The 18,907-nt window shown below is 50.1% G+C and overlaps 8 protein-coding genes and 1 non-coding gene across 14 annotated transcripts; 7 read left to right on the top strand and 2 right to left on the bottom strand.

The window, feature by feature from the left end:
* The first annotated feature begins 73 nt into the window (after positions 1–73).
* On the top strand, positions 74–1,735 carry LOC9633521 (tubulin beta chain). The gene is made up of 3 exons (XM_002960744.2): positions 74–488; positions 544–813; positions 1,007–1,735. The coding sequence occupies exons 1-3, from the start codon at positions 95–97 to the stop codon at positions 1,663–1,665; spliced, it is 1,323 nt and encodes a 440-aa protein (XP_002960790.1). The 5' UTR covers positions 74–94; the 3' UTR covers positions 1,666–1,735.
* A 1,175-nt stretch (positions 1,736–2,910) lies between these two features.
* Positions 2,911–4,050, top strand: LOC9633520 (diphthine methyltransferase). The gene is made up of 2 exons (XM_024671053.1): positions 2,911–3,217; positions 3,271–4,050. Exons 1-2 carry the CDS (start codon positions 2,911–2,913, stop codon positions 3,981–3,983), a joined length of 1,020 nt encoding a protein of 339 aa, XP_024526821.1. The 3' UTR covers positions 3,984–4,050.
* Positions 4,051–4,613: 563 nt separating this feature from the next.
* Positions 4,614–6,323, top strand: LOC112346930 (pentatricopeptide repeat-containing protein At1g09410, mitochondrial-like). The gene has a single exon (XM_024676895.1). The coding sequence runs from the start codon at positions 4,614–4,616 to the stop codon at positions 6,321–6,323; it is 1,710 nt and encodes a 569-aa protein (XP_024532663.1).
* A 26-nt stretch (positions 6,324–6,349) lies between these two features.
* Positions 6,350–8,207, top strand: LOC9633310 (UBP1-associated protein 2C). Its single transcript, XM_002960741.2, has 6 exons — positions 6,350–6,562; positions 6,864–6,984; positions 7,142–7,285; positions 7,345–7,541; positions 7,606–7,681; positions 7,733–8,207. Exons 1-6 carry the CDS (start codon positions 6,417–6,419, stop codon positions 8,126–8,128), a joined length of 1,080 nt encoding a protein of 359 aa, XP_002960787.1. The 5' UTR covers positions 6,350–6,416; the 3' UTR covers positions 8,129–8,207.
* Positions 8,208–8,249: 42 nt separating this feature from the next.
* On the top strand, positions 8,250–9,957 carry LOC112340495 (pentatricopeptide repeat-containing protein At4g21300-like). 4 transcript variants are annotated; one of them, XM_024671029.1, is made up of 4 exons: positions 8,250–9,218; positions 9,453–9,587; positions 9,647–9,818; positions 9,916–9,957. In XM_024671029.1, exons 1-3 carry the CDS (start codon positions 8,252–8,254, stop codon positions 9,658–9,660), a joined length of 1,116 nt encoding a protein of 371 aa, XP_024526797.1. In that variant the 5' UTR covers positions 8,250–8,251; the 3' UTR covers positions 9,661–9,818; positions 9,916–9,957. The 4 variants fall into 4 exon arrangements, with proteins under 4 accessions (XP_024526797.1, XP_024526790.1, XP_024526786.1 ...); XM_024671022.1 differs by having other exon boundaries at positions 8,250–9,353; XM_024671034.1 differs by having other exon boundaries at positions 8,374–8,678; positions 8,773–9,587.
* LOC9663109 (pentatricopeptide repeat-containing protein At2g27610) lies at positions 9,749–11,380 on the top strand. The gene has a single exon (XM_024676819.1). The coding sequence runs from the start codon at positions 9,749–9,751 to the stop codon at positions 11,378–11,380; it is 1,632 nt and encodes a 543-aa protein (XP_024532587.1).
* Positions 11,381–11,389: 9 nt separating this feature from the next.
* On the top strand, positions 11,390–14,400 carry LOC9633309 (subtilisin-like protease SBT5.4). 3 transcript variants are annotated; one of them, XM_024670987.1, is made up of 12 exons: positions 11,390–11,485; positions 11,547–11,680; positions 11,748–11,874; positions 11,929–12,061; positions 12,115–12,209; positions 12,263–12,360; positions 12,419–12,580; positions 12,641–12,761; positions 12,817–13,299; positions 13,355–13,442; positions 13,504–13,738; positions 13,797–14,400. In XM_024670987.1, the coding sequence occupies exons 4-12, from the start codon at positions 11,975–11,977 to the stop codon at positions 14,366–14,368; spliced, it is 1,941 nt and encodes a 646-aa protein (XP_024526755.1). In that variant the 5' UTR covers positions 11,390–11,485; positions 11,547–11,680; positions 11,748–11,874; positions 11,929–11,974; the 3' UTR covers positions 14,369–14,400. The 3 variants fall into 3 exon arrangements, with proteins under 3 accessions (XP_024526755.1, XP_024526750.1, XP_024526761.1); XM_024670982.1 differs by having other exon boundaries at positions 11,748–11,894; positions 11,954–12,061; XM_024670993.1 differs by lacking the exons at positions 11,390–11,485; positions 11,547–11,680 and having other exon boundaries at positions 11,744–11,894; positions 11,954–12,061.
* Positions 14,401–14,523: 123 nt separating this feature from the next.
* On the bottom strand, positions 14,524–14,595 carry TRNAP-UGG. The gene has a single exon. It is a non-coding gene; the product is annotated as a tRNA-Pro (tRNA).
* A 316-nt stretch (positions 14,596–14,911) lies between these two features.
* LOC112346914 (pentatricopeptide repeat-containing protein At2g22070-like) lies at positions 14,912–17,803 on the bottom strand. Its single transcript, XM_024676811.1, has one exon. The coding sequence runs from the start codon at positions 17,801–17,803 to the stop codon at positions 14,912–14,914; it is 2,892 nt and encodes a 963-aa protein (XP_024532579.1).
* Positions 17,804–18,907: the final 1,104 nt, after the last annotated feature.

The following is an 18,907-nucleotide window of genomic DNA, read 5'->3' as shown; positions in this document are numbered from 1 at the left end:
CACCTCTTCAGCTGAAACTTTCCACTTTTACCTCACACTCCAACAGTTAGGCACTGCTTCGAAGATGTAACGCGCGGTCCAAACTAAGAAGAAGATGAGGGAGATCTTACACATTCAAGGAGGACAATGCGGCAACCAGATTGGTGCCAAGTTCTGGGAAGTCGTGTGCGACGAGCACGGCATCGACCCCACAGGAACGTACCATGGAGACTCGGACCTTCAGCTGGAGCGGATAAATGTCTACTTCAATGAAGCCAGTGGCGGAAGATATGTTCCACGGGGAGTGCTCATGGACCTGGAGCCTGGCACTATGGACAGTGTGCGCTCGGGACCTTACGGCCAAGTCTTCAGGCCCGACAACTTCGTCTTTGGACAAACTGGCGCTGGAAACAACTGGGCCAAGGGACACTACACCGAAGGAGCAGAACTTATTGACTCGGTGCTCGACGTTGTGCGCAAAGAAGCGGAAAGCTGTGACTGCTTGCAAGGTAAAACTTTCTTGTTTCTCTATCTTTACGAAGTTTTATGTTTCTTTGTTTTTAGGCTTCCAGGTTTGCCACTCAATGGGAGGAGGCACTGGCTCCGGAATGGGAACTTTACTCATATCCAAGATCAGGGAGGAGTATCCCGACAGGATGATGCTCACATTTTCGGTGTTCCCGTCTCCTAAAGTCTCCGATACGGTCGTCGAGCCATACAACGCAACCTTGTCCGTCCACCAGCTGGTAGAGAACGCGGATGAGTGTATGGTGCTCGACAACGAGGCCCTCTATGATATTTGCTTCAGAACTCTGAAGCTCACAACCCCCACCTGTAAGTCTCTCAACACTTTTGTCAGTCGGTCAGCCGAAGTGGTGGATACGGCTGGATCTTTTCTAGAGACTTGACATCCAGTCAGGCACCACGGCTTACTCCGTTTCCTCTCTCTCTCTCTCTCTCTCTCTCTCTCTCTCTAACCTCATACGTTTGCTTCTTAGAGGCTGATGAGATTTTTTCTTTCCTGCAGTTGGTGATCTCAACCATTTGATCTCCGCGACAATGAGCGGCGTGACGTGCTGCCTCCGCTTCCCCGGCCAGCTCAACTCGGACCTCCGCAAGCTTGCAGTGAACCTCATCCCGTTCCCGCGGCTCCACTTCTTCATGGTTGGATTTGCACCGCTCACGTCCAGAGGCTCGCAGCAGTACCGCGCGCTCTCGGTCCCGGAGCTGACACAGCAGATGTGGGACGCCAAGAACATGATGTGTGCTGCGGACCCCCGGCACGGGCGCTACCTCACGGCCTCGGCGATGTTCCGCGGCCGGATGAGCACCAAGGAGGTGGACGAACAGATGCTCAACGTCCAGAACAAGAACTCGTCCTACTTCGTGGAGTGGATCCCAAACAACGTCAAGTCGAGTGTGTGCGACATCCCCCCAAAGGGGCTCAAGATGTCGTCCACCTTCATCGGCAACTCGACGTCGATCCAGGAGATGTTCAAGCGGGTGACGGAGCAGTTCACGGCCATGTTCCGGCGGAAGGCGTTTCTGCACTGGTACACGGGCGAGGGGATGGACGAGATGGAGTTCACGGAGGCGGAGAGCAACATGAACGACTTGGTGTCGGAGTATCAGCAGTACCAGGATGCGTCCGCCGACGACGAGGGCGAGTTTGAAGAAGAGGCCTGAGATATCTTTTGGTTTTGTTTCAACAACGGGTTTATGTTTAAAATTTGTGAATATATTTAAGATTCGGGAATATGTGCCACCAAAACTGTATATAATGGGAAGGGTCCTTTGATTCTCTAAATCCTCTTACAAATTATTTCACTGTTGTAATGTTAACTGATTATACTAGTGAAGAGATTTTTGCAGAAGAGTGAGCAAGCTCAACAGTGTAACTTCTTCAAAACCAGCATCTCGCCATCTCAAGGTTTCAAAGATTCCTCATGTTCTTGACACAGCTTAAATGCAGGTTCGATCACAAACTCGAGCTGCTTCAACATTTTCAAGAACGCGGGGGCAGTGACGATGGGAACGACTAAGATCCATGTATACCACCACGTTGGTGGGGAGACGTTAGACTTGCGCTCCTTGCGAGAAATTTGCTGAGATGCTCCATGAAGTTTATCAAAGTCATAAGGGCATGATCAACACTTCATTTGGTGTGGTCTTTGTCTTTTTAAGGACTGGAACTTGGCAAATCAAGCTTGCTACTTCATGAAGTATGGTTTCTATACAGTTTTTGTACAATATAGTATCGCTACAAAAGTAGCCAACCGAGCTCCACTATTGCAGAGCTACAGGGGTGTAAATGCAACACGGTCGGACGTGGCCATAGCTTCTTGGGAATTCTAGCCACACATTGTCACCTCATGTCGAAAGCCACAGGCCATAAGAAGTAAAAGTTCTCCAAGAAAACAAGCAGGTTGACGCCCGCGACAAACCATTCTGGAAATTTGATGGTTTTTATAGAAAGAACAGCCGCGGGATGCCCCCGAATCCCACGGTCCTGCTCGCGCCACGTGGGTCCAGTGGATTGGCGATGGATTGGGGCGTCGCGGTCGCAAGCCAGAGATGGCGTTCGATTCTCACAAGACCCTGCGATCTATTGATCGTGCTGACAAGATCTTCGTCCGGATCAAGGAGAAAGGTCTCGTCTCGTGGACTCCTTAGCTCGCGGGATTTGCCCAGGGTGGACGAGGCTCTCAATCTCTACAAGACAATGCTGCACGAAGGAATTCGTCCGAACCATGTACGTGTTCTTGGCGAGTCTCCATCTCTAATCTCTAGTCAAGAATTTCAAACTAGCAGAATATGCTAAGAGAATTGTTTTTTAGGGTTTAGCTATGTTTAGCAGTAAATAATGAGAGGAAACAAAAGAAAAAAAAACAGAAAATGCTAAGTTATGCCTTCTAGGGTTTAAGCTAATTAATGGACGCTGTGGAGCTTGATGGCAATGCGGATGCTGTGGAGTTCTGCCCGGTTCGTTCCCACTCTCACGCGCTCGCGGCCGCGACCTACAATCTCGTGGAAGCGACGCCGGAATCGCCAGCGCGGCGGCTGGGGAGCGTGAGCCTGTTTGAGGTAATCGCGGATCCAAGCCCTCGCCTCCGCCTCGTCGATCGCAAGAAAACGAGTGGAGTGTTTGATATCAGGTGGAGGCCTCCGAATCAAGGGAACGATGCGGTCCTTGCTCAAGCTGGAGCTGATGGCGTGCTCACAATGTACGCATTGCAAGGTAGTGTTGGCTTTTCAATTAGAAAAGTTCCGCTAAGCTTCTTCTCCTGGCAGAGGATTCGAATTCGCTCGAGAAATTCACGGAGCTGGAAGTGTGTGACTCCGCGATGTGCCTCTCCGTGGATTGGAACCCATTCGCTACTTCGAGCCAGCAAGAACTCGTCGTGAGTCACTCGAATGGCTCCATTTCGTTGGTGTCCATGTCCCGGGGGCGCCTGGAGCTGGACAGGAGCTGGGAAGCTCACGGGTTTGAGGCTTGGACGGCAACTTACGACGCTTGGATCCAGGGGCTGGTCTACACAGGTGGTGACGATTCACAGTTTTGCGGATGGGATCTCCGAGCAAGCCTTGATTCTCCGGTTTTTCGCGACGCCAAGTCCCATGAGATGGGAGTTTGCTGCGTCCAGAGCAATCCCCTGTGGGAGAACGTCGTGGCGACTGGAAGCTACGATGAGAGGCTTCGACTGTGGGACGTGAGGATGGCTCACAGGCCTTTCGCGACGCACAAGATCGGGCTTGGCGGTGGAGTTTGGAGGCTCAAGTGGCATCCGGTGGACAAAGGGACGCTGGTTGCCGCTTGCATGCACAGTGGCTTCGCGATTGTGGCTGTGGACGAGCAGCGAGACGTCGGTGTTGGGGTGGTGAAGGAGTACAAAGAGCACAAGTCTCTCGCGTATGGGGTTGATTGGTCCAAGAACAACGAGTCGCTCCCGCTCGTTGCGTCGTGCTCGTTCTACGATAATGCACTTCATCTCTGGAGATCGTAACAACATTCATATACTATCGCGTTGTTTAACATTAATAACAGGAGTCTCAACAAAATGTTTTAGAATATTTCCTCGGTTTTCTATGTTTCAAGATTGTTGTCTCATCACATGATTTAAAGGGAATCGGCAACTCCAGCATTTCAAGTCTGTTGTCTCATCGCATGATTTAAAGGGGATAATATTTCCAAAAGGAGTGGGCGGTAGGCGGTAGCTCCTACAAATCCATATTATGAACAGTTTATTTTTGTCCATTATAGCATTCTACCATCGTGGTTCCTTATATTTATTTAATAGTAGTTTATCGCTATTTAAAACACCTATTGGTGAAGTCTTTAGTGCACAAAAAAAAACTAGCTGATCATGGCTAAGTTTACCATGTTTATTTCCATGATTTTGGTTGTAACTTGTGTAATTGCAGTTGATGCTTGTGTGAGCGAACGTTTTATTTGTGCTGGGGGAAGTAGCCAGGATTGCAACGATTATTGCACTCAATGCCATGCCACTGAAAATGGTTGCCGAAGCTGTAATTCTGGAAGATGTACTGGAGTATTTGCTGAGACATGTAGCTGTGCTGTGTGTGGCAAAAACAATTGTTAATGATCTTATAAGTTTCCTTTGATTCTCAAGTCAATGTCTCAAATCCAGAGGAATTGGGTGGAGCGCCAGCAAATCCTTGAATCGCTGGGCAGCTCCTTCACTCTTGCAGCTTCTAGGCAAATTGAAGACCATATTGAGCACCACTGCCACCCAGCGACCAAGAACACCTTTGTCTCCAACAAGCTCCTCGAATTGTATGGCCGATTGGGTGGCATAGAGGATGCCGCTAGAATCTTTCACTCGATCGCTGCCAAGGACGCCTTCTCCTGGCGATTGATGCTCCTGGCGCTGTGCCAAAACGAAGAACTCGCGCAAGCGAAGCAGCTCTTTGATGCCATGCCACTGCCACATCGGAGCCACGTGGCATGGACGATCTTGCTGACTGGATATGCCCGGGCCGGGCATATTGCGGAGGCCCTTGCGGTGTTTGATTCCATGCCCGCGCACGATTTGGTGTCGTGGGCATCGGTGTTGGTCGCGTTTGCCCAGCAGAGAAATTGGAAAGGGAGCGTTTGCTTGTTTGAGGCAATGCCGGAGTGGGACTTGATCTCCACGACTAGTGTTCTTTGGGCGTATGCTCAGTGCGGAGATCTTGACCGATGCAAGCGCGTCTTTGATGGAATGGTGGAGAGGAACCTGGTAGCGTGGACGATCATGCTAGAAATCTATGCCCAGCACGGGAGAGCGCGAGAATCGATGTGTCTTTTCGAGCGGATGCCCGAGCACGACCTGGTGTCATCAACTGCGATGATCTGCGCGAGTGCCCAGGAGGGGCAGCTCGATCTCGCCCTGAAGGTGTTCCAAGCGATGCCGGAGAGGGATCTGGCGTCCTGGAATGCGCTGCTGTGCGCCCACTCGAATGCCGACGCTCTCGACAGTGCCAAGTTCTTGTTCGATTCCATGCCCGCCCACAACAACGTCTCGTCCACCGCGATGCTCCAAGTGTATGCCCGGAAAGGGCATGTCCTGGAGGCCCTGAGAGTCTACCGCTTGATCCTGGAAAGCGATGGCGTATCGAGCGCCTTGATGATCGTGGCATTCTCCCAGAGCGGGCATCTGCGAGAAGCCAGAGGGATCTTCGATGAATCGCCAGTGAAGAGCGCCATCACCTGGATCGCGATGCTCTCATCGTACTCTCAGACCGGCGATCTAGATCGAGCCAAGAAATTCTTCGACGAGCTGCCTGAGTCGTCTAATCCGGTGGCCTGGAACGCGCTACTCGCTGCTTGCAGTGCTCACTCCGATCGAAGCACTCGATATTTCCATCTGCTGCCCACTGTCGAGGAGAATCCAGACGCCACTTGCTTCGTCGCGCTGCTAGCATCGCATTGCCACGCCGGGAAGCTCCGAGCTGGAATCCACTGCTTTCTCTCGATGAGGAGTGACCACGGCCTGGAACCCTACGAGCAGCACTACTCGTGCCTGATCGGCCTCTTCGCTCGATCGGGGCACCTGGACGACGCGGGCGCGCTCCTGGCGAGCATGCCATTCGTGCCGGACGCGCTGGATTGGAGATGCTTCCTGGGAGCCTGCCGGTTCTTCGATCGAGGCGCCGAGCATGGAACCCTAGCCGCGGCCAAGATCCTGGAGCTAGAACCCCAAGACTCGTCCCTCTATTTCCTCGCTCTGGATGTCTTCGTTTTGGCGCAAAGCCAATGCCGTACAAATCGGCCACCTGACCCAAAAAGTACGGAGATTGATCCAACGGCTGCCCGGAGGGTCCTAAAAGGACGCGGTGCTTGAGCTTTTAGGTTAGGGTTTGGGCAGTACGGGGTGGGGGAATCGGTGTGGAAGCGCTTGAAAGAATCGGTGAGGAGGATTTAGCTGGGCGGCGCCATGGATTTCGTAGCCGAGGACACCAAGAAGAGGAAGCTCAACAGCGACGATAGCAACGGATACTCGGTCTCTTTGTCCAAGGACGATCTCAAGAGGCTCCTGGAGCCGCTAAGCAAGGAACAATTGGTAGCGCTTCTAATTGACGCGTAAGTGCCTCTTACTCGGTAGCTCTTAGTTTTCAATTTTAACTGTCATGCAAATGCTCCACCGCGGCCACCTTGGGTTTGGCCTTTCCGCGACACCTCGCCAGTGGAACGGAAAGGCCGAGAAAGCATCTGCTATGCCTGGGAGAATGGTTTTGGTTTAGTAGGCTTTTTTCTTCTGGTGGTGGAGTATTTGCTCGACTGTTTCTTTCGTTTTTCTTTCCTCTTTCATTTCTTTTTCCTTCGTTTTCGTTTTTGAATGGATTTGACTGGGAATGCTTGTTTTTGTGGCTTGTATCTGCAGAGGTTCTCAATACCCTGCGGTTGCAGATGACATTAGAGATGTTGCAAGCAAAGATCCTGCTCATCGGAAGCTGTTTGTTCGTGGACTGGCATGGGAGACTACTTCACAGGCTCTGCGTGATGTGAGTGCATGGGTGGATTGCTTGATGACACCTGGGAAATGGCAGATTGAACTGTGTGGTTCTTGGTCATGCCATGGGGAATTTTATCTGAGCTGCTTTTCCCCTTGGGATCTGACCACGATATTTTTTTTCTTTTCTTTTTTCTTTTTCATTTCAGGCTTTTCAACACTATGGAGAGATTGAGGAGGGTGCGGTTATCACAGATAAAGCAACGGGAAAGTCGAGGGGTTTTGGTTTTATCACGTTCAAGCATATGGACTCTGCACAAAGGGCATTGAAGGAGCCGAGCAAAACTATCGATGTAAGTGTATAGTCTCGTGATGCCTTCGTATCTTCTGATCATCTGTTTTGCTTTTGTAGGGCCGTATAACTGTATGTAATTTAGCATCCGTTGGCAGCTCGGCCGGGGCAGGCTCAGCAGACCAAGCCCAACGCAAGCTGTACATAGGTGGATTGTCATACGAAACGTCCAACGAGACGCTCCTAAACATCTTCTCCCAATACGGCGAGATCGAGGAGGGAGCCGTCGCGTACGATAAAAACACAAACAAATCTCGGTAGGCTTCCCGACTCAAATCTCCTTCATCGTCTGATGGATGTTTCCTATTTGTGATCAAGCAGGGGATTCGCTTTCATCACGTACAAAAGTGTTGAGGCGGCAAGGAAAGCCATTGATGATCCCAACAAGACAATAGAGGTAAGCTACATAAGCATACCGTGGTTTTTACTGAAGAGTCTGTTATTCCAGGGAAGGCACGTAATTGTAAAGTTAGCGGCAGAGGGTCAAAAGGAAAAAGCAGTGTCACAGTCCTCGGCACAAAACCAAGGGGGTCCCCAAGTCCAAGCGGGCTACAGCGTCATCAATCCAAACTTACCAGCGTTTGCGAGGCCGACAGTGGCTGGAGCTGGAACTCCGGCTCTCGGATTCTCGCCATACACTCCGGGGCTGCCGGCGTACACGAGCCAGCCGGCTTACGCGACGTCGAATCCACAGTATGGTGGCGTCACGGCCGCGATGCCGCAGTACAACCCAGCGCAGTACGCCGCGCAGTATGGCATCCCAACGCCACAGCCCGGGCAGCTCCCCGCTGGTGGTGGTAATGGCGCTGGCGGGGTTCCAACGTACTACGCTAGTGCAAGCTAGAAAAGAGGCCGCGTTTAATTCTTAACCCTTATGCTTATTTAAACGTTGTACGGTATCAATTCAAAAATTCCTTGATTTATCACTGTACGGTGGCATTTGAAAAATATTTTCTAGGGTTTATGTATGGGCGCGCTCGCAAAGCTCCGGGCCTTCGCGGATCGTATCGAGAGCGATCGCATTGGTGAGCCCCGGTTAGATTCGCTTTGCTGTGCCAGGGTTTCTGGCAGATTGCGGGTTGGGAGGGGCGTACGCGCTGTTCTTGTGGATTCGCCAGCGAAGGCGCGATCCGACGATGCCTTCGTCGCGGCCGGGCTGATCCAGATGTATGCCAAGCGCGGGAGGATGGAGGAGGCATGGGAGAGCTTCCGTGGCGCGGGGGTCAAGGACGCGGTTGTGTGGAGCAGTATGATCACGGCGAGTGCCCGGAATGGGGATTTTGGGGCGGCGCTGCTGCTTGTCAAGGAAATGCTGCTCGACGGCGTGTTGCCCGATGTGATCGCTCTCACGGCGGCGCTGGCGGCTTGTACACGCCCGGAAGCTCTCTCTCAAGGTAAGCTTCTTCATGCGTGGATCTTAGACTGTGGCTGCGAGGCTGACTTGTTTGTGGTGACTGCATTGGTGACCATGTATGGGAAATGTGGCAGCTTGGAACGGTCCAAGGATGTTTTCGATCGTAGCTCGTGTCGAAGAAACTTCGTGCTGTGGACGAGCATGATCGGGGTTTATGTCCAGCATTCTCGCTTCGCTCAGGCTCTGGGGATGTTTCGCCAGATGCAACTGGAAGGTGTGAAGCCAAACAAGGTGACTTTCATTTCAATTGCTGGTGGAATCGTCGACATGAACCAAGGTAAGCTTATCTACGAGCTTGCCAGAGAATGTACACTTGCTTTGCATGATATTGTCGTCAGGACTGCTCTAATCGGGATGTTTTCCAGATGCGGGGACATTCGCTCTTGCGAGATGTTGTTTCAGACAACAGTGTGCCACGAGGGAACACTCTCCTCGTGGAATGTGATGCTTGGAGTCTATAGTGAACACGAAAAGCAACAACACAAGGCGTTCCACTTGTTTCGACGCATGCTTCTGCAAGGTTTGTTACCAGATAGAGTTTCCTTTCTTGCTTTGCTTTCTGCGTGCCGGAGTTTAGACTGTGGGAAATCTGTTGAAGGCTGGATTCTTGAAGCAGGACTTGAGGGCGACCTTGTGGTCGGTGCTGCACTCGTTGGTATGTATGGGCGGTGTGGAAGTTTAGTAGATGCGTTCCAGGTGTTTCAGAACTTTGAGAATGACGCTGACATGGTCTTTTGGAATTCGATGATCGCAGCGTGTGTTGATGCGCATGCGTCTTCTATGGCTTTAGAACTTTTTCGGCGGATGCAACTCCAAGGTGTGAAGCACAACAAGGTCACGCTCGTTTCCGTGTTAAGCGCATGCGCCAAGTGCCACAATATTTCTTATGGTAAGCAGCTACATGAGCATCTGGTTGTCACTGGCATTGACAGAGATGAGTACTTGCAGAATGCTCTTCTTAATCTATATGGTGTGTGTGGGAGCCTTAAGGATGCTTTAAACGTTTTCGTCAATGTCGAAAGGTGGACGGTTGTGTCGTGCACTGCAATGATGGCAGCTCTTTCAGATAATGGCCTCCATGCAGAAGCTATGGTTCTTTTCAGGATGATGCTGCTGGAAGGTGTGACGCCGAACAAATTTACTCTCAGTACCGCCCTCGGCGTTCTTGGAAAGTCTGGAACTGCTACTGAAATGGATCTTGTGCAATCTTGTTTCAGGCTGGGCTCTTTCAAGGACTTGGTACCGGCGTTGATCGCCGCTTGTGGAAGGCTCCAACGTTACAAGCTTGCTGCAGAGGTGTTCTCCAAGGCTGATAAAAGCAACGTCGTGGTGTGGAACTCGTATCTGGCGTGGTGTGACGAGCCAGTTATTCAGTATAGGAGGATGCTTTTGGAAGGAGTAGCAGCAGACAAGGTTACGTATATCAGTCTGCTTCAGTCATCCAGGAACTTCCATCCGGAAGAGCTACTTAGGGTGGCAAACGCAGGGATTCATGCATTAGGCTTGGTGGAAGACGTGATCATAGCTACAGGGGTGCTGCGATCTTACAGTCAGTGCAAACAGGTTGAGCGGGCCGTCCAAGTGTTCAACAGGATGCGTTTCGCAGGGCAGGACGATGCTGTTACCTGGACTTCGATGCTCTCGGCCTACGCTGACAATGGACAACACGAAAAGGCTGTCGAGTTGCTCCATCGAATGCAGCTGGAAGGACTAAAGCCCGACAAGTCGGCATTTGTGAAAGCTCTCAATGCCTGTGCGGCCTGTGGACGCTTGCGACTGGGAGCTTTGGTTCATGCAAATGTAGAGGTAGCTGGCGCCACACTCAACGCTGGCGTTGGAAGTGCTCTTGTGGGTTTGTATGGAAGCCTCGGGAAGCTTGAGACCGCTCGCGAGCTTTTCGAAAAGCTGCCTCACAAAGACGTATTCTCGTGGACAGCTTTGGTTTCGGCCTACTCGGACGCCGGCCAGCATGAAGCAGCGGTTCAGGTGTTTAGAAGCATGCAGCAGTTTGGGATACAACCGGACGCAGTCTCCATTCTCGCCGTGCTGAAAAGCTCTCCAAGCTCTATCGACGCCACTGACCTGCGGCTAAGTTTGGAAAGCTGGAGCAGCAGCAGCAGAATTTCGATCTACACGGAGATGCTGAGCTTGCAAGGGAAGCACGGGAGACTGGACGAGGCGAGCTTCATCTTCGATCAGATGGAAGAGAAGGACAGTGTGGCCTGGAACGCAATCATCACGGCCTACGCTCAACACGGCCACACGGACAAGGTGATGGAGATGTTCCAAAGGATGCAAGTGGAAGGCGTGGAGGCGGACAGTGGAACGTTCGCGAGCATCACTTGCGCGTGCAGCCACGGTGGGATGGTGAGGGAAGGGTGCAGCTACTTCGCGTGGATGCTGGACGAGTTTGGCGTGGCCAGAGTGGAGCAAAACTACGCGAGCGTGGTGGATCTGCTTGGGAGAGCTGGGGAGATGGAGGAGGCCGAGAGGGCGGCAAGTTGCTCCGGAGTGGAGGGGATGATGAGCAACAAGTCGATGCTTTGGAAGACGATGCTGAGTTCGTGCCGGGCTTCAAGCGACGTGAAACGAGGAGTGGACGCTGCATCAGAGGTGTTGAGCGAACAGCCACGCAATCCAGAAGCGTACGTGCTGCTCTCGACTCTCTTACATGGTGCGTGAGATTTCTTCAAAAAGCTGTGAAACCAGCTGGATGCGAGCTACAGTGGACGGGGCCACCCTGCTTCACGTCGACTTCCATTCATCGGCACAGGCCAAGACATACCGGTAACTTTGCACATTCGTACTGCTGGTTCTTTTCTGTTTTCATGTGAGCTTCCTCTTGCAGGGCCATTATAAGCGCCGACTTTCCAGACTTCTGACCCGTCTCATTTGGAGAATCTGAACGCTTACCAAAATTTTCATCCTGGAGTAAGGCAAAAAGGTGCATCGGAGGCTGGACAGCCAAAAACTTCAATCGAGGTACGCTTGCTTAGTGTCGTTCGTCCGCTGTATACACCAAATGCTGACATCTCCACTTTCTCCTCAGGTGCTTGGTATTTTCCATTTCCGTTCCAGCGAAAAGGATGAACAAACAGTTACAGACCTCCAAGTTCTGAAGAAGACTGGCAAAAGAAGATACCTCAGTGCAAAACAAAAAATGCATCAATCCAAAGGTGCATAACGACAAGCTTGGGTAAGCTCACCAGCCTTCTTTGCTTTATTTACAGGTCTTTATTCAAATTGCGAGTTCAGGAGCCATACCTTGCAACGAATATGTCGATATGCATGCTTCTGCTCTTCTTGATTTCCTTGGGCTCATGTAGTTGCAAAGAGCATGACATTGGTCACGCTAGATCAAAGGTGCAAAATTTCTGCTAAAAGTGCTGTAAACACTAACCTTAGATACATAGCAGGCAAGTTATATAGTTTACCTGGGCGGGACACGAGGAATAGCTGCTGAGACACTGACCACCACTCATCAGAACATCCTTGCCAGAGCGATTGGAAGGTACTCATAGCTCCATGTACTCTTTCCAGTATACTTAAGCGTATTTTATACAGTGAGGAGGATGCTGCAGGAGCGATGATTTACAGCTACAAGCATGCGCTCAGCGGTTTCGCTGCTTACCTGACAAAAGAACAAGCCAACGTGTTATCTGGTGGGGCGAACGATGACTCATAGAAATGAAATGCTTACTCTGCTGTTGTTCCTTACAGAAATGCCTGAGGTGCTCAGTATCTTCCCAAGCAGAACGCTCGAACTTCAAACAACTCGTTCCTGGGATTTTTTGGGCCTCCCTCGGACACCGCAAGCAGCCCTTCCAGGAATCGCTATTCCAACTGGTTCCAGCGATGTGATCATTGGCATCTTGGACACAGGTATACTGCTTGTTTTGTGACAATTAAGTCCTTGAGTTTCATGGATATGAATCAAAGCAGGTATCTGGCCTGAGTCAAAAAGCTTCGATGATACCGGGATGGCACCCGTCCCTGCACGTTGGAATGGAGCTTGCGAGAATGCGCCTGGAACAAACGCTTCCGTTGTTGTCCACTGCAACAAGTCAGTCAGATTTTTCAAAAAATCTAAAGAGCTTACATTGTTTTCCCTTGTGCAGAAAAATAGTCGGCGCCAAATATTACAGAGCTGGACTCTCTCCAAATGCTTCTATTGCGTATAGCAACCCCAGGGACTTCGCTGGCCATGGAACTGGTGTATCAGCCATTGCAGCAGGCATGCCCGTGAAAAATGTGAGCATGGAGGACGGACTTGCTCAAGGTGATGCCAGAGGTGGCTTCCCAGCTGCCAGAATTGCTATGTACAAGGTCTGCTGGGGGTTCCAATGCTACGACATCGATATAGTAGCAGCACTAGACGATGCAATCAACGATGGCGTTGACATCATCTCGTTGTCAATTGGAGATGATCCTGTGGTTTACAGCGTCGACAGCATAGCTATAGGTGCCTACCACGCCATTGAAAGAGGCATTGTGGTCTCGTGTGCATGTGGGAATTCAGGACGTGTGCCAGGTTCCGTCACAAATGTGGCACCTTGGATTTTCACGGTTGGTGCCAGCTCCATCGACAGAAAAGTCACTCCGTAAGTAGATTCACAAGCAAAGTGGAGAAGTACTAAGCCTTGCCTGGTTTTGCAGAAACGGATCGTTTCCTTTCAGCCCTGCACCAATTGCTGCAAGTTTCTCATCCCGAGGACCCAACATCATAAGTCCAGATATCATCAAGGTCAGGCAAAATACCTTTGTTGGGCTATACAACCAACTGACCTGCTTGTGGTGTCTTGCAGCCTGATGTTATCGCCCCAGGCCTTGATATATTATCAGCATGGAGTCCTGTTGCCGGAGTACGGAGCCGCAGGCATCCAGGTACTGGTTTAAACTGGACATTTATCAGGACAGATTACGCGATCGCGTCAGGGACGTCTTTCGCCTGCCCTCATGTAACTGGTACAATCGCGTATGTGAAATCCATCCATCCCACTTGGAGTCCAGCGGCTATCAAATCTGCAATCATGACAACAGGCAAGTAAACACTTGTAATGCATTCGTAAGTTGCTGACTCTGCTCTTCCGTCATGCAGCCACAACTGTGGATAACCAAAACCATCCAATCACTGAAGAAGATGGGAGCCCGGCAAATGTATTCAGCATCGGCTCAGGCCAGATTCAGCCAGCCAAAGCGTTAGATCCAGGGCTCGTTTACGACACTACACCCAATGACTACATACTCTACCTCTGTAGTGGAGGCTACACCCAAGAGCAAATACGAAACATCACAGGAGATAAGTCCACCACATGCCCCAGAGACAATGCGCTGTCCAGCCTCAACTATCCCTCTATCTGCTTCAACGCCTTGAATGGTAGCCAGACACTTCAGAGGACAGTAACGAATGTCGGAGTAGCCAATGCCGTCTACCAAGCCAGAATAGAGGCAGCAACTGATAAACGACTATCTATTGCTGTGTCTCCGGCGAAACTCACTTTCACGGGTTCGGGACAAAAACTGTCGTTCAATGTTACCGTTTTGTTCTCCGCTGGTACGGCAGCACAAGAGTCTTCAGCTGCTGCTCTTTTGTGGGTGTTTTCTGCATTGGCGTGGGAAGACGGGACACATGTAGTCAAGAGTCCCATAGCCGTATCAGTAAATGCATAGCCTGACTTAATTTATTAAAAAGAATTAATAAATATTTTTTTAATAAAAAAACTCTGATATTTTTTGAGATTAGGTTTTGCTGGTTTCTTATAAGTTTTTTGGCTCTTTTCTGCAAACTATTTTTATATTGAGGGGAAAAAAAATGATAGAATAGCGGGGCATTGCGAGAATCGAACCCACGACCTCTCGCACCCAAAGCGAGAATCATACCACTAGACCAAATGCCCATTACAGCCACTAATTAGCTTTGGAGTGAGCTCAAGCTTCGGTAATACATCATCGCTGCAAACAAATTCCCAAAGGAACTTGAAACAAAGGCATTGGTTTCGTCGAACTGGAGTGACAAAATCAAATGACAAGCACCTCGTCAACCGGATGACCGCTTGTATCACATGAGGCACAGCGTGTGGTGTGATCATTCTCTCTCTTTGTGCTGAGTAGAAACCTCGCATCCAAGGTCAGATAAGTTTTATGCCCCAACATTCCTCATTGCTCACATCCAGCTTTCTCACTTCGGTGCTTGCGGCCGCGGTAGCCACGCTCTTACACAGATTGGAGTCCAGCCATCTCCGCTGCATAAAGATTTGACAGGAGAACATATGGAACTGCAGCAGCTTGGGTGACGTCAACCGTCAACACATTGCTCGCCGCTCGCGCGCCAAAGCTGGAGCAGGAGTGGATCCCGCTCGCTCCAAGCAGCGTCATCCATATCAGGTACCCCGGCTCGTAAGGCATGCTCCCAATCAGCTCCTCGGCTCTACGCAACTCTCCCGCTCGTCCCAGCAAGTTTACGATGCAAGCGTAGTGCTCGGCTATGGGTTCCACTCCAAACTCCGCTTGCATGCTCCAGAAACAGCCATGGCACGCCTCGAATCCCCCCGCGTGTCCCAGAGCCGAGAGGATCGACACGAACGTCACCTGGTCGGGAGCCACTCCCTCGAGATTCATCGCGCGGAAGAACTCGAGCGCCTGTGCCGGATCGCCGCCGCTCTCGCTCACCGCCGTAATGATAGACGTCCACGACACCACGGTTTGCTGCTGGCGAGGGATGGCGCGGAAAACATCCAGAGCGCTGCGAGAGATCCCACACTTTCCATAGAGGTTGACGAGCGCGTTGCTCACGAGCTCGCTGCTTTCCAGCCTAGACTCGACAATCATCGAGTGGAGGAGCGACGCCAGCGTCGCTTGCGCGAGGCTTGAGCACGCATCCAGGGCGGTGGCGAAAGTGATGAGATTCGGCCTCACGCCAGCTAGCAGCATCCTTCTCAAGTAGCCGATCGATTCGCCGGGAGCCCCGTTTTGAGAGAACGCCGCCATGACAACGTTCCAAGACGCCGGATCCTCCGCTGAAAGCCGATCGTGGAAAACCGTGGAGGCGCTCGCAAAGTCGCCACACTTGCCGTAACTCTTCACCAGGGCGCTAGTGGCGAAATCGTCGAGCTCAAATGCTGGATCATCGTCTTCCATGGTGGCGTGGAGGAGCTTTACGAGATCTAGCGGAAGCGCCGAGCACGAGCCGAGCAAGGACGTGAAAGTTACATTGTCTGGAGTCACACCTTCGACCACCATAGCCAGGAAAGTTGCCACTGCGCTTTCGTCCTCGTTGTTCTGTGCATAGGCAGAGATCATGGCGTTCCAAGCACTGGTACTTCTTTCGAAAGGTATTGCCTCCAAGAAGATTTGTCTCGCTTGTTCTAGATAACCATTCTGGGAGAGCGCAGTGAGCATTGCTGTCCGCGACGCCATCGAGCCGGGATGGTTTTTGATCTGGTTGTAGACCTTTGTTGCTGCTTCCAGATCTCTGGACTTGCCATGCATGCTGATGAGCGCGGAAGAAACGAGAGGATCCAGCTCTAAGTCGGTGCTCATCACGGCTGCGTGGATCTCTTCGCCGAGTCTACGTAAAGATTGTTGTTGGTCATCCGGAAAAATCTCGAGAATTGTGACGATGGTCACGGCTGTTACTTGGACTCCATCAAGATCCATCTCTTGGAACAGCTCCAGAGCTCGTGACGAGGCCCCGTGCTGGACGAGAGCTGACAGCATCGAGTTCCAGGACACCACGCTTCGCTCCTGCATCATGTCGAAAACTTTTTTTGCCTCTTTCAAGGCTCCACACCTCGCAAACGCATTGATAAACGTCGTGTTGACGAAAACACTACCAGCAAAGAGATGGCGAGCTTCGATGCTTGAAAAAACTAGCTTTGCAGTAGCAAAGTCATGGCAAGCATCGGCAACACTCAAGATCGTAATCTCGTCTGCTTGACACCCTTCCAGATCCATTTTTCGCAAGAGTTTTAGAGCTCTCAGAGTGTTATAGCCTCGCCGAGTTCCAAAGTACTCGTACTGGACGACGACCTTGCAAGCCGAGATCATGGCATTCCAGGAAACGAGACATGGCTCGCGGAGCAACGCAAACACTGCCTCGGCCTCGAGCAAACTTCCACACTTCCCATACATGTTAACGAGGAGCGTCCCCACGACTGTATCGCTCTCTAAGTCCCTCCTTCGTGCGCTCTCGTGGATTTGCCTTCCCTGTGGAAGCAACGAGTGAGTGGCACAGGCATCCAAAACTATCACAAAACTTGCCTCGTTTGGAGCTACGTCCGCCATAGCCTCCATCTCCTGGAAGAGGAGCACGGCATCCTTGGCTCGTCTATTACGAGCAAACGCAGTCATCATCGAGTTCCAAGAAACAATGCTGCGGCCCGGCATCTTGTCGAAGAAATCCTCGGCGTCGTTCAAGCATCCGTTTAGAGCGCACGCTCCAAGCATGGAGTTCCACGAGACCATGTCTCTCTCGAGGAGCAAGTTCTCAAACACGTAGGTTGCGTGTTCGATGCTTCCGCACTTGCCATACATGCTCACAAGCGAATTGCCAACCATTTGGTTGTCCGCCATGAAGCCACTCTCGACGATTCTGTGCTGGGCGGACATTCCCTGCTCTAGCATTTTGGCACCACCGCTGCTGCAAGCCTCCGCCACGGCCAAGAGCGTCATCTCACTCGGCCTCTCGCCCGCTTGATCCATTCTCCGGTAGAAAAACAATGCCCTCTTGCAGTCACCCCACCGAGCGCACGAGGAGATTACAGAATTCCACGAGACCGAGTTCCTCTGCGGCATTTTCTCCAAGATGACTGCTGCGTGATCCAAATGCCCGTTCTGAGCAAATGCTGCGAGAAAGATGGTCCAAGAGAAAACATTCCTCAGCTTGATCATGCTGAAAGCCTCCTCTGCTTGTTGCAAGGAACCAAGCTTCCCATACATTTCCACCAGAAGGTTTCCAAGCAGAGTATCTCCTTCGAGCTTGGATTGCCGAATCTGCTGCTGGACATGGTTGCCCTTGGTCAATGCGGTGCAATGCCTCAATAGTGCAGCAAAAGAAGCCTTTTGATTCTGCAATTCTTTGCCCGGTGGTGGCACTGGAAACTTCATCCATTGCTTAGATATGATACTAGCCTTTTGATCGTTTCCAGAGATTATTCTCGATGGTACTATGACCTGAACTACAATTCCTCTTTCTGACTTCCTAAATTTTGATAGTTTCTATCAAGTTGTCATTTTACATAATATTAATCTATTCTGTAGTATCATTTTTCTGTATTTCTAATGCACTCTTAGAATATGTTGGGAGGGAGGGTGCGCTCCCGGAAGGCTATCCCCAAGATGTTGTATTACAGACACTAGATATTTTCTATTGCTGAGATTATGGAAAAGAATATTGGATCGTTTAGACTTCTAGTTTCAGCTTGGCTTTTGAACCCAGTTAATGAATATGGTTGGAATAGGAATTTTGGAGTAAGTGGTTCAGAATAATATATCCAATTTACCATGTTCTTGAAGATAAAGCTCTATGGATGGGCTATGATGAAATATTGATTGTTTTTAATAATTATATGATTCTGTATTTTCTTGAATATGGAACAATAAACTAATAAACTAAATGTGAAACTGTAATGGTTATAGAAGACAATGAAATCTTCTACTATGTTGAAGTATTCCCAGAAAGATAAAGCATGAACAATTTATTCTTAATTAGCAAAAGAATCGTTTAAAGTATCAAACTGGTGCTCCTAAATTTGATAGTTTTCAATGTTCTCCATCTACAAGTTGTCAGTTTACATAATATAAATCTATTCTGTAGTATCATTTTTCTGTATTTCTAATGCACTAGAGGCTATCCCCGAGTTGTAGTGTTGCAAACACTAGATATTTTAGTACATTCTATTGATGAGAACATGAGTTAAAATTATGGAAACGCATTTAGCTTTGTAAATAATACTGGATCGTTTTAGTTTCAGTCCAGTTAATGAAATGAATATTGTAGTGATAGGAATTTTGGAGAAAATAGACTTGGTATATATCCAATTTACTATGTTCTTAAGGATAGAGCTTTATGGATGAGCTATGATGCAATATTGATTGTTTTCAATAATTATATTTTTCTTGAATATGGATTAAAACCTCTTATAAGCACAACTACCTTAGTAGTACAAATAAAACTAACACTATACCACATGAATTTTATGATTGTTGGGT

Source organism: Selaginella moellendorffii, unplaced genomic scaffold (genome assembly GCF_000143415.4).
Source record: "Selaginella moellendorffii unplaced genomic scaffold, v1.0 SELMOscaffold_0, whole genome shotgun sequence".
NCBI classification, from domain to species: domain Eukaryota; kingdom Viridiplantae; phylum Streptophyta; class Lycopodiopsida; order Selaginellales; family Selaginellaceae; genus Selaginella; species Selaginella moellendorffii.
This window is presented reverse-complemented; position numbering and strand designations above follow the sequence as displayed.